This window comes from Nomascus leucogenys, chromosome 24, assembly GCF_006542625.1.
Source record: "Nomascus leucogenys isolate Asia chromosome 24, Asia_NLE_v1, whole genome shotgun sequence".
NCBI classification, from domain to species: domain Eukaryota; kingdom Metazoa; phylum Chordata; class Mammalia; order Primates; family Hylobatidae; genus Nomascus; species Nomascus leucogenys.
The window spans coordinates 18923094-18939176 of NC_044404.1; the positions used below are offsets into that span (position 1 = coordinate 18923094).

The 16083-nt window shown below is 56.4% G+C and overlaps 1 protein-coding gene across 1 annotated transcript; it reads right to left on the reverse strand.

The window, feature by feature from the left end:
- Nucleotides 1-130: 130 nt before the first annotated feature.
- LOC100591847 (rho guanine nucleotide exchange factor 19) lies at nucleotides 131-11402 on the reverse strand. Its single transcript, XM_030805418.1, is given in 16 exon segments — nucleotides 131-555; nucleotides 1053-1133; nucleotides 1135-1212; nucleotides 3392-3552; nucleotides 3720-3809; nucleotides 3983-4057; nucleotides 4171-4300; nucleotides 4771-4923; nucleotides 5020-5180; nucleotides 5792-5923; nucleotides 5925-6055; nucleotides 6227-6303; nucleotides 6379-6487; nucleotides 6654-6935; nucleotides 7359-7799; nucleotides 11208-11402. Coding segments are annotated over 15 exon segments (2322 nt in total). The 5' UTR covers nucleotides 7771-7799; nucleotides 11208-11402; the 3' UTR covers nucleotides 131-305.
- Between the last annotated feature and the right edge of the window lie 4681 nt (nucleotides 11403-16083).

The window sequence follows — 16083 nt, forward strand, 5'->3', positions numbered from 1 at the left end:
TACCAGCCTCACTTCACACCCACAGGAGAAACCTTTATTCCAACTGAGCAGATCCCTCACCTGCCACCACTACCCCCACCACCCCTCATACCCTGGCTCTGCTTCTTGTCTTGTTTGCAACTGACACAAAGATAGAGACAGACCCGGGCTCTGGTCTCGGCTCTGCTACTTACTGGCTGGGTGAACTTACACAAGTCCATTTATCTCTGAACCTCTCTTCTAACTTGTAAAACAGGGGTGACATGGGAGGCTACGAAGGCTTTGTGATCTCCAGGATGCGCCTGTGGACACAGAGTCCACCTGTGCTATGTAAGTTCTGCCCAGCCTTCGAGGTTCCTCAGAGCTACCCCTGACTGCCCCAGAAGTTGATCTCTCTCCCCATAGCCCTGCCAGCAACACAGCACCCAGGATGGGAGGGGAGGAGAGCGGGCGAGGGTCCGGCCCAGGGATGTAAGCAGCAGGGATGAGCTACTACCTTCCCCCTCACTGATGACCTCCTTGTCCTCCTGGGGGCTGGAGGGGCACAAGGCTGAGATCCATCGCTGCTTCTCACTTCTAGGGAAGGGGGAAGCTGAGTTGTCACAACATGCAAAGCGCAGTTGCCCAGGGCAGGGTGCTGAAACCAAGGCTGGGGGAGCCGGACATGATGTCCAGGCCTAGGACCCAGGTCGTGTCTACCCCACCCCAGGGCCCACCCCCCAACCCTGTTCCCAAGCCTGTGCCCCACCCAGCTCTGAGCATAACAGGCCCAGAACCCCCTGGATGCCAGCCCTACCCCCATCCTTCCTAATGCCACAGTCCTGAAGCCAGAGATAGCAGGGTGTGGAGGTTTACATCCAAGAGATGCCCAGAGGCTGAGGAGGAGGTGGCAGCCCCCTGACATCACCTGTGGGGCAGGCACCCCTGCTCTGGCCTCCAGCCCTTCCCTCTGCCCCTCTGTCCTGCCCAAGTCAGGGAAGAGTTGAGCACTTGGGGAGGAACAAGGCCAGGATGTCCCAGGGGTGCCCATCATGGGGAGGGGGAGCCTCCTCTCTCCCCATACCCAGGCCCACTCACTCTGTCCGGCCCTCAGCAGGAACTGGTGCTTCATGTGCTGCCCGTGGAGGAGCTGGAGGAGGAACACTGGCCAGGGATGCCTGCAGCTTCAGGCTCAGGTCCCGCACCTGCAGCTCAGCCATCTTGGCATAGACGAAAACAGCAAACTTCCCTAGCCTGGAGGACCGGGGGAGGGGAGGTCAGCCTGGCCTGGGCCCTGGCTCCAGGCACCCACCCTTGGGATCAGGTGGGTTCTGACTGGAAGCGGGGAGAAGGGGTTGCCTGCCCCGCCAGCGTTCTCACAGGGTCCTGCTTCTGGATAGAGCGCGGCTAGTCCCCACAAGGAACCAAGAGCTCCTTCCCCACTGGCTTGCTGGTGGAGGCTGGAGGTGATGGAGACCAGTCCCTGAGCCCCAAGCATGCTTTCGACCTTTCTCTCTCTCTCTTTTTTTTTTTGTTTTTTTGTTTGTTTTTTGGTTTTTTGTTTTAAGACAGAGTTTCGCTCTGTCTCCCAGGCTGGAGTGCAGTGGCATGATCTCGGCTCACCGCAACCTCCGCCTCCCAGGTTCAAGTGATTCACGACCTCTCTCTGAACCTCTCTCCCAAGCGTCTGTTCTGAACAGCCAACTGGACAAGCTCCCCTGAGGAGTGTCTAACTCTCTCCCAGTACATAAGACCCATGAAGGCTGAGCCTCATCTCTTTGCCACTGTATCTCAGTGTCTGATACTGCCTGACCCACAATTTGGGCTCAGTAAGTACCCGTAGGCAGGATGGGTGGAGGGTGTTCCATGGATGTCAACTCATTCAACAAAACTCAGCATCAAAAAAAACTCAGATTCTCCCACTCCAAGCCAGATCCCGTTTACTGTTCTCCATTCCAGTGAAAGATCCCACCAGTTTGCCCAAGAGGAAACTCTGACGTCATGCCCACCTCTTCCCTTTCCATCCCCCCTACACCCACCTGGTAGCTATGTCCTGTCTTTCCTCCTTATTGTCCCTTGAATCCACTTATCCTGAAGTACCCTGCCACTTCTGGAGTATCTACCCTCTCCTGAGCAACTGCAAGACCCTCTGGCCTCTCCCCTTCCAGTTCATCCTCCAAATTGGCCAGGAGCAAAATATCATCCCTCTGCTTAACTCTCCACGCTCCCTGCTGCCTCAGAAAATGTCCAGCCTCTCTACCATGACCTTCAACATCCCAACTTCCCTCCACTGCCTTTCTCCTTTACAAATCCAGCCACATTAGGCTTCATCATTCCCAAACACACATTCCGCTCTTCTACACTACTATGACTCTGCTGTACTCCTGCACTCAAACTACCTCTCTACCTGGAAAACTCCTACTCATTCTTCAAAACCCAGCTCAAATGTCCTGTCCTCTATGAAGCTTTACTGATCTCACTCCACACCAGGAACTACCGCAGTACACCCTTCCATCAAAACCATAATGATATGGTTATCAGGATGTATTTTCACTGGTCTGAGATCTCCTGTGAGCAGAAAACAAGTCTCATTCATATTTATGTCCCTAGCACTGACCTGCTATAGAACAGAGATCCAGTGACTGTTTACTAAATGAACAAACAAATCAGGAATGAACTCTTCTTATAGCATAACATGTCCATCCTTTTTTTTTTAAGAGATGGGGGCTCACTATGTTGCCCAGGCTAGTCTTGAACTCCTTGAACTCCTGAACTCCTGGACTCAAGTGATCCTCCTACTCAAGTAATCCAGCCTCCCAAAGTGCTGGGATTACAGGTGTGAGCCACCGTGCCCAGCCCACATGTCCATCCTTTATCCCATTCACCTTATCCAGGTAGTCTTCTACCTCACTCCTCATAATAATCACAGCTAATACTGAGCAAGAGTTCACTGTGAGCCAGGCATGGTGCTGCCATCAGACAGAGCTGGCATCCTCCCGGCTCCCCCACCTACTAGCTCCACGATCTGACAGTAACAGAGAAGCCTATTTCCCAGGGAGATATTTGGAGGATTAAAGGGAATAATACAGGTAGCATGCCTTGCAGAGTAGGTACTGAGTAAACGTTGGCTTCTGGCATAGCTGTGACTCAGGGCAGAGTTGGGACTCCAGGGCTATGCTCTTAGTCTCTGCTCTTACTGGCTGAAGCTCACAGCGTCTCCAAGTCCTCGGCATACAGTCTAGCCCTTGATTCTCCCTTCTGGAACATGGACTTGTCTCACATCTCTGCCTTTGCTTCAGGAGTGCCCTGGCAGCCTACCCTGGCACAGGCAGGGGCTCCCAGGCCCAGGGATGGGCTGATCATAAGCCCAGTGGTGGGGAGGAAAAGAGCCTGGCTCCAGTTTACCTGCCCACCCCCGACTGCCCCGACTCACTCCTTCCGCCGAGACAGCAGCAAGCAGTCATTGAAGAGGTGGAGGTAGACTGCCTTGCTGGACAGCTTCAGCTTGGCAGGGGGTGCTGCAGGCAGTGGTGCCAGCTCTACCAACTCCCCATGCCGAACCAGCCAGCGGGCTTGAGAGATCAGCGGGAAAATCTAGAGGGATGGAGAAGGATGGGTCAGGCCCAGGGGCACCAGGCAGAGAGCACAGGATGGTAGATGGGAGGGTGTGGGCAGCGATGAACTGGCCTGAAGCCCCCAGGGCAAGGAAGAAACAAGAGCTGCCCCTTGGGGTCCCCATCCCGCTGGCTGCAGACACACACCTTGCCCTCAGAGTGGATCTTCTTGCTCAGGTGGATGAGTTCCTCTGTCCTCTTCATGGACTGTACGCTAGCATTGCACTCCTGCACCAGCTGGGGGAGCCGTGGGGAGGTCACCTGCAGCCCCTCAACTCTGGCTCCCAGAGCCCAGCCTCAGACTCTTGCCTGGGGACCGGAGACTCTGACAGCTGGGGGCTGTTTTAGATACATGCTGGGGGTCCAGGGGGGCCTCAGGAGCCAAGCAGACCCTGCCCTGCCCAGCTCACCTCCTTGAGCGCATTGAAGCCCTTGGTGGCCACGTCTTCGTCGTCAGAGCCCTGTGCTGTCCGCTTCAGGATGTTCTGGAAGGTGGGATCAGCACAATGAGGCAGGCCTCATACTCCCCTGAGACCTGGCCGCCCACAGGTGTATCTCCCTCGCCCAGCCCTCACTGTGGCCTGTCCCCTCGAGGTACCTCCACCAACATCTTGAGGCGGGTGATCCTCTGGAAGGGCAGGATGAGGAAGGAGGTAAGGGGCAGATGCTGGCACACGGGAGACTCCTCCAGGCGAGCCAGGATGCCAGGGAACCTGGGGTTCTCCAGGCTGGAAAATGGGGAGAGCTCTGGAATCACAGGTAGGCCTGAATTCCTGGGATCCACAACCCTGGCCATCCACAGGGTCCTCAGGGAGCTTCTCAGCACATCCTTACTGCCCCTTGGGGTTGCATCTCACCTTATCCTGGTCACAGAGACCCTTTCAGGGACCCCTCCCCTCACCTTGCATCACCCAGCCCTCAGTGACTACACCTGCCTGAGACTCCTTGCATCACCCAGCCCTCAGTGACTACACCTGCCTGAGACTCCTTGCATCACCCAGCCCTCAGTGACTACACCTGCCTGAGACTCCTTGCATCACCCAGCCCTCAGTGACTACACCTGCCTGAGACTCCGTGCATCACCCAGCCCTCAGTGACTACACCTGCCTGAGACTCCTTGCATCACCCAGCCCTCAGTGACTACACCTGCCTGAGACTCCCTCCACGCCCCCGCCCCTTTCAGAGCCCCCAGCCCTACAGCAGGCGCTGGTAGGTGCGCTCCTGGTAGGCCTGGTTGGTGACATAGGGCAGGTAGACTCGGCGGAAGGCCGGGCAGTGGTCCAACACCACGTCGCACACGCTGAAGCGCAGCACATCTGCCTCCAGCCGCTGCTCCAGGTCCTGCAGGAACCTGAGGAGTCAGAGCCAGGATGGAGACCCCAGATCTGGGAACTGGCCAACCACAGGCTCGGTCCCCACCCCAGGCCAAGCCAGACCACTTCTTCACCTCTCGCTGGTGCTCTTGACCTCGGGCAGTTTGGAAAACAGCCACTGCTTGTCCTGCGCCCGCAGACACTCGCTCAGCTCGTCAGAGCCTAAGAAGTGGCCCACAGCCACCGACAGGCTGTGGATGTAGGAGGCCTCGGACGTGATCAGCTCAAACTTGGCCTGAGGGAGGGCGCACACGGGGTCGAAAGGGCCGGGCCAGTTCACCTCGGAGGCCCTGGCCTCGCATCCCCGGACCCCAGGACGCCACACGTCGCGTCCTCGCCCCTTCTTTAGCCCCACTCCTAATCTGGCGCCGGGAGGGCCCGGCGACCCACCTCCCGCCGCGGGCAATTGTGCAAGCCCTGCTTGTCCTCGATCCCGCCCCTCCCCTAAGCCCCGCCCCGACGCGTTCTTCCCAGAGCCCCGCCCATCCCAGGTCCCGCCCCTGATCCTGGCCCCGCCTTGTTCCGCGTCCACCAGGCGTTTCCACTCCCAATGGCTCTGCCCCTCATCCGGCCCTGTCCTATCCTAGGCTTCGTCTCGCTGGGTTCGCCCCCTACCCGCACCCAAGCCTGGCTCCCCTCGCCTCCCGCTCAGCTGCTTGCTGTCCTCGCTTCCAGACGGCCTCCTGTAGTCAGGTCCTAGAGCCAACCTTCCGCGCGGACAGTCGCGCCAGCAACCCCCTTTGCGTGTCCCCCTCCCTCTATGGCCCAGTTCCCGCTAAGTCCCCGGACCGCGTACTCCTCGGCCCGCCCCCGCCCTCGCCCCGCCGGGTCCCCGCGCGCGCACACCTCCTGCAGCTTGCACTCCCGCAGGCTCAGCGTGGCCAGGACGCCGCTGCCGCGTACGTCGGGGATATCCTGCCACAGCGAGAAGGTGGAGCCTCGCGCCGAGCGCTGCGCGCGGAAGGAGCTGCTGGGGGAAGAGGTTGGCGCGCGGCGGTCCCGGCCCATCCTCTGCGCCCTCGGCCTCGTCCCCCCGGCCCTCCTTCTCGCGCTGCTGCCGCCGCAGTTCGCGGGCGCTGGCCACGTCGCTGTATTTCTGATAGAGGACGGCTGGGGGAAAGACGGGCGGGCGAGACCATGGGGCGCCCGCCAGCCCCTGCCCGGCTTTTCCCTGGTTCCCTCAAGAGCCCGCGTCACTTAACCTTTGCCGCGGTTCGGATATCTGGACACAGATATCCGCTTCTTCCGTTACCTCCTCCCAAGGACCCCCCTCCTACGTACAGTTAAGGAGGAATCGAGACTGGCGCCGCTCGTTGGTGCTCCTGGACCCCAAAGGCGGCTCTTCCTGTGTGTCTAGCCTAGGAAAGAGAGAGCGTCAAGGCTCTTGTTCGCCTGCACCCTGTCTCGGACCAAGCCCAAACGGGAGGTGGTACCTGGGCTCGGACCAGTCGCCATGTCCCTCTCGTGAGTCACCAGGGGCTGGCCGCGACAGCCGATCCCCGCTCGTCTCTACACTTCGAGCCTCCATTCCAGATGCTTTCCCTGGAAAGGCGAGAACTGAGGGTGAGGGGTCCAAAGAGTGGGCCTGGGGCCTGGGGCCCGGGCCCCGGCCCGGACACCCTGACAGCCTCAGGCGGCCGGTGAGTGGGCATCCCCCACCCCCACCCGGCATCTGGCTGCCCTCAGGGCCCATGGGAGGAGCTGGTACCTTCCCGGGCTACTCCGGTGCCTGATCCAGAGATGGGTGCCCGGGCTGCTGAATTCCGCCCCAGGCGCAGAGAAGAGTGCAGCCGGGTCATCAGCTCTGAGGCCGAGAAGCGCCTCCGCTCAGGACCCTCGAGGCTCACTCGGGTGGACCCAGACAGCTCCACCCTGGGCTCCTCTGTGCTCAGGGCCTGCTCTTGCACTACCTGGCCAGGCTCTAGGAAGACAGCGTGGGCCTCGGGGCAGCCGGGGACCTCTTCACGCTGGTACACCCGCATCTTGCGCCCTAGGGTTGGGGGGCAAGGAGTGAGAGCACGGGCTGGCGTCTCCCCCGACCTCCTCCCTGCTGCTGCCCCTGGCCCTGAGCACCTGGGGAGGTTCAGGCGCCATGCCCAAGGGAAGGGCCTGTGTTTCTGCTAGCATCTAGTCCCCAGAGCCCTGGGGTCCACGAGAGGGGTAAGGAGAGCACAGGGCCTGGCTGCAGTAGGCAGAGGAATCAGGCTGCCCAGAATGGTGACTCACTCACTGCATTACCTTGGACAAGTCACATCCCTTCCCTGAGCCCCGCTAGTTTCCTTATCACTAATCTACCACTTGTCCTGACTTTTGGGGGAAACTTGGGACATAAAGGTTAAGGAGCTAGCTGCCCAGCCCCTCCCCTATCCCCCCTGCTGTGGCACCTACACCCGCCTCCTCTAGGGTGACTCACAGGCCGACTTCTTTTCCGAGCCGTGGCTGGCCCAGCACTGTGGCTGTGTATGTTGGGGACTCCAGGGTCCCTCCAGAGCCGGGGTCTGGGCACCAGGACAGTGTGGCCAGTTGCCAGCCCTGCTGGGCTGCATCCCCCCGCCGGTGATCTCTGTATCTGAGCCTCCTGGGGATGATGGCCATAGCAACCCTTGGAGAGGGGCAGGGGTCCCCAGGGACCAGCGGCTGCCAGGAGCCCGAAGCTCCTCTGGGGCAACAGGGAAAAGGTCCAGACACACTGGGCTCGGGGGCTTCAGGGCGGGCAGCTCTGCAAAGGACAGACTCTCCTGCTGGCACACTGCTACAGGGCAGCGGGCAGTGCCAGGTGGCCCAGTCAGGTGGAGCTGGAGGGTAGCAGGTGGCCCACAGTCCATTCCTCTTTTGCTCTGCCACCCACCTGGCCCTGCAGAAGAGATCAGACTTAGACAGAGGACAGTGGGGCTGGCCAGTAAGCCACCACCCCTGGAGGCCTGGACAAACCCCTGTGTAAACTTGTGTGCACACATCTCCACAAACACACTCACATGTCTGATTATATAGAAATAGCTGATAGTTGCTTGGCATTGCCTGAATGATACTTTACACATATTATCTCATTTAATCCTCACAAGAACCCTGTGAGTTGATGCTCTTATTATCCGCATTTTGTAGGTGAGGAAAGTGAGGCACAGAGAGGTTATTTGGTAAATGGTGGAGCCAGGATTCTAACCTGGCCATTCTAGCTTTGAAATCGATGATTTTAACCACCTTGTACTTCTCTAAAACACACTGACATGTCACCAGACATGCAAATACATACATTGTCACACAAATCCATGTCCCAACATATACATCCACACTACATTTTCTCCCAAGTATAGAATGACATGTACACTTTCACAGATACAGACATTTCAAACTCAGGCTCACACAGTCACAGACACACACATTTTTACACAACCACGTACATTCACAGACAACTCCTCACAAACACGCTGACCTGTCCGATATTTACATAGGCACCCAAGATTTCTCACCCTCCTGTTCCCTTCGCATGCACACCCCAGGATGCAGACACACACCAGCCCACAGGTCCTTGCTTTGATGTTTCTCCCCCCATCCCCCGACCCTTGCCCAGAGTTGTGGCCTTCAGCGCTGAGTGGTGCCCACACCCATGCCAAGTTGGTTGGGAGGGTCATGGACTGGCAGGCGGGCCACTACCCAGATCAGGCAGGGGCCCTCCCGAAGTTCAGGGAGGTGGCCTAGCCCCCTGGCTTGGAGCGAAAGAGGGGCTGTTGCCCACTCCAGCTTCCAGCCCCCGGGTGGGCCAGGCTGGATGGGTCCTTTCTGGGCAGGAAGTTATCCCCAGGGAGCCAGCCCTCCGATCGGGGCAGGCCTGATGATCTGAGAGGCCCAAGCCCCTGCGGCTCTTGCCCTGTGGCCCTCTGCCAGCCTCCCTCCGGCAGCCCCTCACCTCTCTGGGCCCAGGCCCACTGCTGATACTGTTTGGCTGTTCCAGCAGGGGAAGCCCTCTCTCTGCCCAGCTGGCTGGGGGAGATCCCACCCAGACAAAGAGTTTGATTCATCAAACCCTGTGGTGAGGCAAGCACGGAGGGAGGGAGGGAGCAGGCAGCGGGCTGGGCGGGGGCCTACCCTAGCCTGGCCTCGCTGTGGGCAGGCCGGGCAGCCAGGACCCCCCAGAGGCCCCGTCAGGCCAAAGGGGCAGTGCCCAGCCTAGCAGGACCAGGAGAGCCAGGAAATGAAGACTGAGAGAGACCTAGAGAAACAAAGACCACTTAGCCAGTAACTCAGAAACCAAGACCCCAAGACATTCAAAAACAGAAAAACCACAGATGCTGAGACATCCAGGGACCCAGAGATGGAGACAGAGACACTGACAATTTCAGGCCATCCAGATCCTCAGAGACACAGATGATGCCCAGAAAATCCAGGGAGACAGATGGACAAACATTTCATGCCCGTGGGCTGCCAGTCTAGTGGGAGAGCCAAAAATGAAAACAGTAACAATCCAGATTGGCAAGAGCCAAGCCAGAGGAACCATCAGAGGAGGGTGCTGGGCTCAACTCAACCTGGGTATTCCAGGAAGACTTCCTGGAGGAGGTAATAGGTAACTGCTCCATGGCTGAAATACCTAGTGCCCTTAGAGGGAAAGCCTTGGCCTGAACAGTGACAGTGTCAGTCACTATTGGAGACAGGGAGGCAGAAGAGGACCCAGTGAGAGATGGCTGGGTCTATGGCAGGCCCCAGTCTCTCTGCACAGCTTCTCAACTGCTTCCCCCTGCTCCCTTCACCCCGCTGCCTGGGAGGGTGGGAAGAAGGGGACTGGCTGCTCCAAAGGGGCCCTCTCTACGGTGGCCACTCTGGCTTGTACCATCAGCCTCTGTCCCGCTAGCCTGAGGAGTGCCCATCTGAGCAAGTCTCCCTAAGCCTCAGTCTCCTCATCTGGCAAATAGGATAGTATTTTTATTATCATCAGTCTTTCTCTACACAGAAGGCAGCTCAGGCCTTCACACCGATGGGGAAGATGAAGGAGCGAGGCTGAGACACACATTATATTGCAGGAGTGTGTGGAAGGAGGCCCCTGCCCACAGACAGGTCTCTTTCTCTGCAGGAGTCAGGAGTCCTCGACACAGAAGTCCCGCTTCCTTCTGGGGGCACACATGTGCAGGCATGTACACATGCCCCCTGCCCCCTTGTATGCTAGGAGATTCTAGCACTTGGGTTCTGGAAGCCCCTGGAGGGCAGGGAGGGACCCTGTCTCCCATGGTTCAGAGGGATAAGTAGGCAAAACATGGAGGCTTTGCAGCAGGAGCATCCCCAGTTAAGGTCACAGAGGAGAAGGCTAGGTGAGTGTGGGGAGAGGGGACATAGAAGGCTTCCTGGGGAGATGAAGCTGGAGGCAGGTCCCTAGCGGGGAAGTCAGGAGTGTGTCAGCCTCCACCTACGCTCAAGCCAAGGGGTAATAAGAATGACCCATCTAGCTGGGATGCCAGCCCTGTGGCCCTCCAGGGGTTTGGCCCACCCAACCTCAATGCTGGGGAGCCAAGAGGGACAAGCTGTGTTCATATTGTGTGTAGCTCATCTCTGTTAGAAAAAACAAACAAAGACCTCAGAAAGAGAACTGGCCCCAGACAGCAGGGACATTACCTTCCCAAGGCACGATCACAGGATAGAGACTCTAGTGTCTACTAGGCAAGGGCCACTCTGGAGCCCAAAGAGAATAACCCCCGCCCAAGCTTCAAGGCCCAGTGTTGACATTGACCAGCTGTGTAGCCTTAGGCAATTCATAGCCCATCCCTTGGCCTCAGTATTCCCATCTGTAAAGTGGCTCCTAAGGGACCGCACCATCACCCAATGCCCTCTCTAAGAAACATGTCTCATCATAAATATCTCTGGGCCAAGAAGGATGGGCAGGGGTCGAGGAAAGTACCCTTGGTGGGCGCTGCTAATTACAGAAGACGATGGGCCCACTTAGCAAGGCTGCCAGAGATTCCCTGGACACTACCATGATCAGAAAAAGCGTTTCTGGCCTCTTGTACCTAGCTTTTCCCTGCCCCCTCCCGGGTGCCCCTTGCCTTGCTGCCTAGGAGAGCGGGTATCCTGCCGGGGCCTCTCTGCCCTTTAAGGAATAAAGCCAGGTGGGAAGTCATGGCTGGAAAGGGGATCCAGGCCAAGTGGTTCACAGAGCCCCAGAAGGCCATAGTGGGTCAGGGCCAGGATCAGAGACCAGGCGGGCAGCACAAAGGGCTCACTCAGCGGGGAAAACTGGCGGGAAGAGAATGGGACTGCTGGCACCCAGGTGGGGCCCTACCTCAGCCAGGGAGCTCCGTCCAGCTGCCAGCACGGTCCAGGGCTCCGGGACACCCTGGGGGCTCTGAGGTTGCAGCCAAGTCCTCAGGGGGCGATGTCAGCATGTCAGCATGGCCCCAGAGCCCAGCAAGGCAAGCTCCTTGGTGTTGTGTGGGGCAGGGAGGGGGAGGTGAAGGAGGAGGGAACCTTGCAGAGAGAGGCAGGTGGCTGTCTCAACGTGCCTGCTCCCCACCCCCCTTCCCCAGAACCGGTTTGGCTAGTCTGGGGTACAAGAGGGGGGCTGGAACAATGGGAGTCCTATGCCCAAGTGAGGCTCTAAAGGACCCTACACCCAGATCCTAAAGATGGGGGAGGCAGTGCTTCTGCTCCTAGGAGACAGGCCACCACTCTTCTGGAGCTTCCCAAACACGAGCACGCTCAGGGGACTTCTTGGAGCTGGGGAGCATCCTGGGAGCTTCACAGAGAGCCTCCCAAGCCCTGCACTCCTTAGGGACCCTGACAACCCTGATGACCCTCTCTGATCCTATGACTACGTCTATCAAATGAGAACACTCAGCCCTATGACTGGGAGACAGAAATCAATCCTGAAAGTTGATGATGTGACATCTGGCATCATCCTGGATGGCCTCTCCTTGTCTAGTACAGCCGCTGCTTGCAAATGGCCCATCCTTTCCCACTGCCTGGAATGACCTGCCCCACCATCTCCAGTGGCCGCCTCCACCATGAAGCCTTCCCAGACTATCCCAATTGAGCCCTCAATAAACCAAGTCCAATAGCCAAGTCAAACCGCCTCCAATAAGAAGGGCATGCTCTATGCCCAGCATGCAATCTTCCCAACCCTGTGGAAGGGGAAGCTGCATTTTCCCCTAATTCTACCTGCCATCTGTTTGAGCTCCCAGCAATTGCCAGGCACCTAATATTACTATGCAGATGTATACACATGCTAATACTCATGAGGCTATAACTTATTGTTCACCTGCTAGGTGCCAGCCACTGTCCTGAGCACTTCACATGTGTTTACTCATTTAACCTCCACCATGACCCTGTCAGGTGATACTGCTACCACTTATCAGGTGAGTACAGTTGTTCCTTGATACTCAGAATCTGTGGGGAATTGGTTCTAGAACCCTCCCATACCAAAATCCATGGCTGCTCAAGTCCCTTATATAAAATGTCATAGTGTTTGCTATAACCTTTGTACATCCTCCAGTAAATTTTATTTTATTTTTATTTATTTGTTTGTTTTTAAGATGGAGTCTTGCTCTGTCACCCAGGCTGGAGCAAGTGGTGGGATCTCAGCTCACCGCAACCTTTGCCTCCCAGGTTCAAGCAATTCTTCTGCCTCAACCTCCCCAGTAACTGGGTACAGGCGCATGGCACCACACCCTACTAATTTTTTTATTTCTAGTCAAGACAGGGTTTCACCATGTTGGCCAGGCTGGTTTTGAAGTCCTGACCTTAAGTGATCCACCTGCCTCAACCTCCCGAAGTGCTGGGATTACAGACGTGAGCCACCACACCCAGTCTATTTTATGTATTTATTGTCAAAAAATAAATAAAATAAAATGTACTCAAGTGAGAGAGTCTCACTCTGTCATCCAGGCTGGAGTACAGTGGTGCAATTACAGGGCTCACTTGCAGTCTTGTTGACCTCCTGGGCTCAGGTGATTCTCCCACCTAAGCCTCCTGAGTAACTGGGACCACTGGTGTGCACCCCCACACCTGACTAATTTTTGTATTTTTTGTAGAGACGGGATCTCACCAGGTTGCCCAGCCTAGTCTCAAACTCCTGGGCTCAGGCGATCCACCAGCTTTGGCCTCCCAAAGTACTGGGATTGTAGACATGAGCCACAACATCCAGCACTCCAGTACAGTTTAAATCAATTCTAGATTCCTTATAACACCTTAATACAGTGTAAATGCTATGTAAATAGTTGTTATCCTGTAATGTTTTTTATTCGCATTTTTTTATTGTCATTATTTTTGTTATTTTTTGTTTTTATTTTCATTTTCCATGCATTGTTGGTTGAACCCAAGGATGTAGAACCTGAGGATATGGGGGGCCAACTGTTTAAGAGGCTTGTACAAGTTAAGTCAGGAGCATTATCCCTTTGAAATCTCTCATCAGTTCTATGAAGTCCCTATTTTATAGATGACATTGAGGTTTAAGAGATTAAATAACTTGCCCAGGGTCACACAGCTAATAAGGGGCAGGACTAGTATTGAAATCCAGGTCTGGCCGGGCACGGTGGCTCACGCCTGTAATCCCAGCACTTTGGGAGGCCAAAGTGGGTGGATCCCCTGAGGTCAGGAGTTCTAGACCAGCCTGGCTAACGTGATGAAACCTGTCTCTACTAAAAATACAAAAATAGTCTGGGCGCAGTGGCTCACGCCTGTAATCCCAGCACTTTGGGAGGCCGAGGCCAGCGGATCACGAGGTCAGGAGTTTGAGACCAGCCTGGCCAACATGGTGAAACTCTGTCTCTACTAAAAATACAACAATTAGCCGAGCATGGTGGCGCACACCTGTAATCCCAGCTACTCGGAAGGCTGAGGCAAGAGAATTGCTTGAACCAGGGAGGTGGGGAGGCAGAGGTTGCAGTGAGTTGAGGTCACGCCACTGCACTCCCGCCTGGGTGACAGAGTGAGACTCTGTCTCAAAAAAAAAAAAAGAAAAGAAACCCAGGTCTGTCTGACCCCACCACCAACCTGAATCCTTCACCACTGCCTGGTACTGCCTCACCAGGCTTTTAGGAGGGTCTCGTGGTGAAAAGTGTGTGAAAGTCTAATTGGGGGTGTCTCGGCTGACCTAACTAAACTCTTATTGGTCTTATTATTCATACACTACAGGCTTGGAATACACAGCAGAGGTTTCATGGCCCGTGCCCTAGTCCTCCACAGTATTTATTTATTTATTTATTTATGAGACGGAGTTTTGCTGTTGTTGCCCAGGCTGGAGTGCAATGGCGCAATCTCTGCTCACCGTAACCTCCGCCTCCCGGGTTCAAGCAATTCTCCTGCCTCAGCCTCCTGAGTAGCTGGGATTATAGGCATGTGCCACCACGCCTGGCTAGTTTTGTATTTTTAGTAGAGACGGGGTTTCTCCATGTTGGTTTGGCTGGTCTTGAACTCCTGACCTCAGGTGATCCGCCTTCGTCGGACTCCCAAAGTGCTGGGATTACAGGTGTGAGCCACCGCGCCCAGCCCCAAAGTATTTTCCTTAGCTGCCAACTGACGGCCATTAAGTTCAGAGTGATTAGGGTCCCTCTGCTCCCCCATGTTCACTTTGGCTCCCTAGAGCATTGCCATCTAGTGAGGAGACACTGCACCGTGTGGGTGGGGACCAGGTGGCCGTGGAGAGGTGGCAGGCTGGGACGCAGAGACAGGTTTATTGTCAGCATTGCACAGAGGCCAGGAGGCAAGGAACACGGAAGGGTAGCAATGCAGGTCTGGAGGTCTCCAGGGAACTCCAATCCTCTCATCCAACTCCCGGGCCGGCCTTGGGACACTGCCCAGATGCATAACTGGAAGCCAGAGGACCCCAATAGGAGGAGCATTCTGGGGAACCTAGGGTCCTAGAAGGGCAGCCCTGCCTCACTCGCCCCTGCGTCCCCTGTGCGGACATAGAGCACAGCTTGGTCAGGCTGAGCAGGCTGGCGCTCCAGAGCAGAGCCCCCTACCCCAGCTTGCAGATAAAGTAGAAAATGGGGCTTGGCGGGGGGCGGAGCTTAATAATGGGCGGGAACAGGCGGAAACTACAGGGAGTCCAGTCTATCCCTCCAATGGGCGAGGCCAAATAAGGGGGCGGGGCTAGAGAGTGCTGAACTTGAGAGGGCTGGGCTAAAGCTTGAGGGCAGGCCAAGGGGCTGGTCATTATGGTCATTATGGTGCGGGTGGGGCTGGGGTCCGCCTGCCTTGCTGACTGAAAGCAGCGTCTCCCGGTTGTCTGCCACCGCCTGCTTGGCCAGGTAGCGCTCGCGCGGTTATCTTGGTAGCTAGGGCTGGCACATCGGGCACGAGCCGGGCGTTGGGGCACAGGAAGAAGAACACTACATGCTGGGGAGAAGGGGACCAAAAAGAGAGAATGATTGCCTTAGCGATCTTAACTCATGGAGCGCTTACCCTGCGCCAAACCCTAATCTGAAGGTTTTCCGGATATTAATTCATCTAATCCTCACAACAACTCTATGAGCTGGGGGTAATTTCTACTCCACAAGTGAAGAAACAGAAGCAGAAAGGGGTTGCCATTTGCCCAAAGACACAGAGGTATGATTCGAACCCCTTAACACTACGAACCCCATCAGGGCAGGGCTTGTAAAAGAGCAAAGCTGGTGGGCGAGTGCTTCCTCTCGTTTCTCCTTTCTCTTGCCAAGAGATAATGTTATTATTATTTGTGATATTAATTCATTGAGCACCTACAACATGCCAGGCACAGTGCAAATGCTTGACACCGAACCTTCATAACGACCCTATGAAGTAGATCCTATTATATAATATATCCCAATTTCCAGCCGGTCGGCGGCAGAGCCTGAACTTGGAACCAAGTCTGTCCAAGACAGATGGCTGAGCCTACCTCGAAGGCGATAATGAAGCCCAGATGCACGGCCAGCAGCTTCCAGAAGAAGAGGGCGAGGTTCACCCCCGCGTCGCGAGAGGCCTTGTATCTGGGTGGCGGGGTCTGGAGAGGCTCTCGGATCTCGACTCCGAACCCTGCATTTCCTCCCCTCCTTCTCCCTAGAATCTGGCCCTGCCCGTTCAGCCAGTACCCTAGCCGGCTCCGCGCATCTGTCCGGGGCAGAATCAGCTCACTGCACCCCAGCCAGGCCCCAGCCCACCCGTCCAGTTTCGGCTCCCGGCTTCCAAGCCAGGCCCCGCCC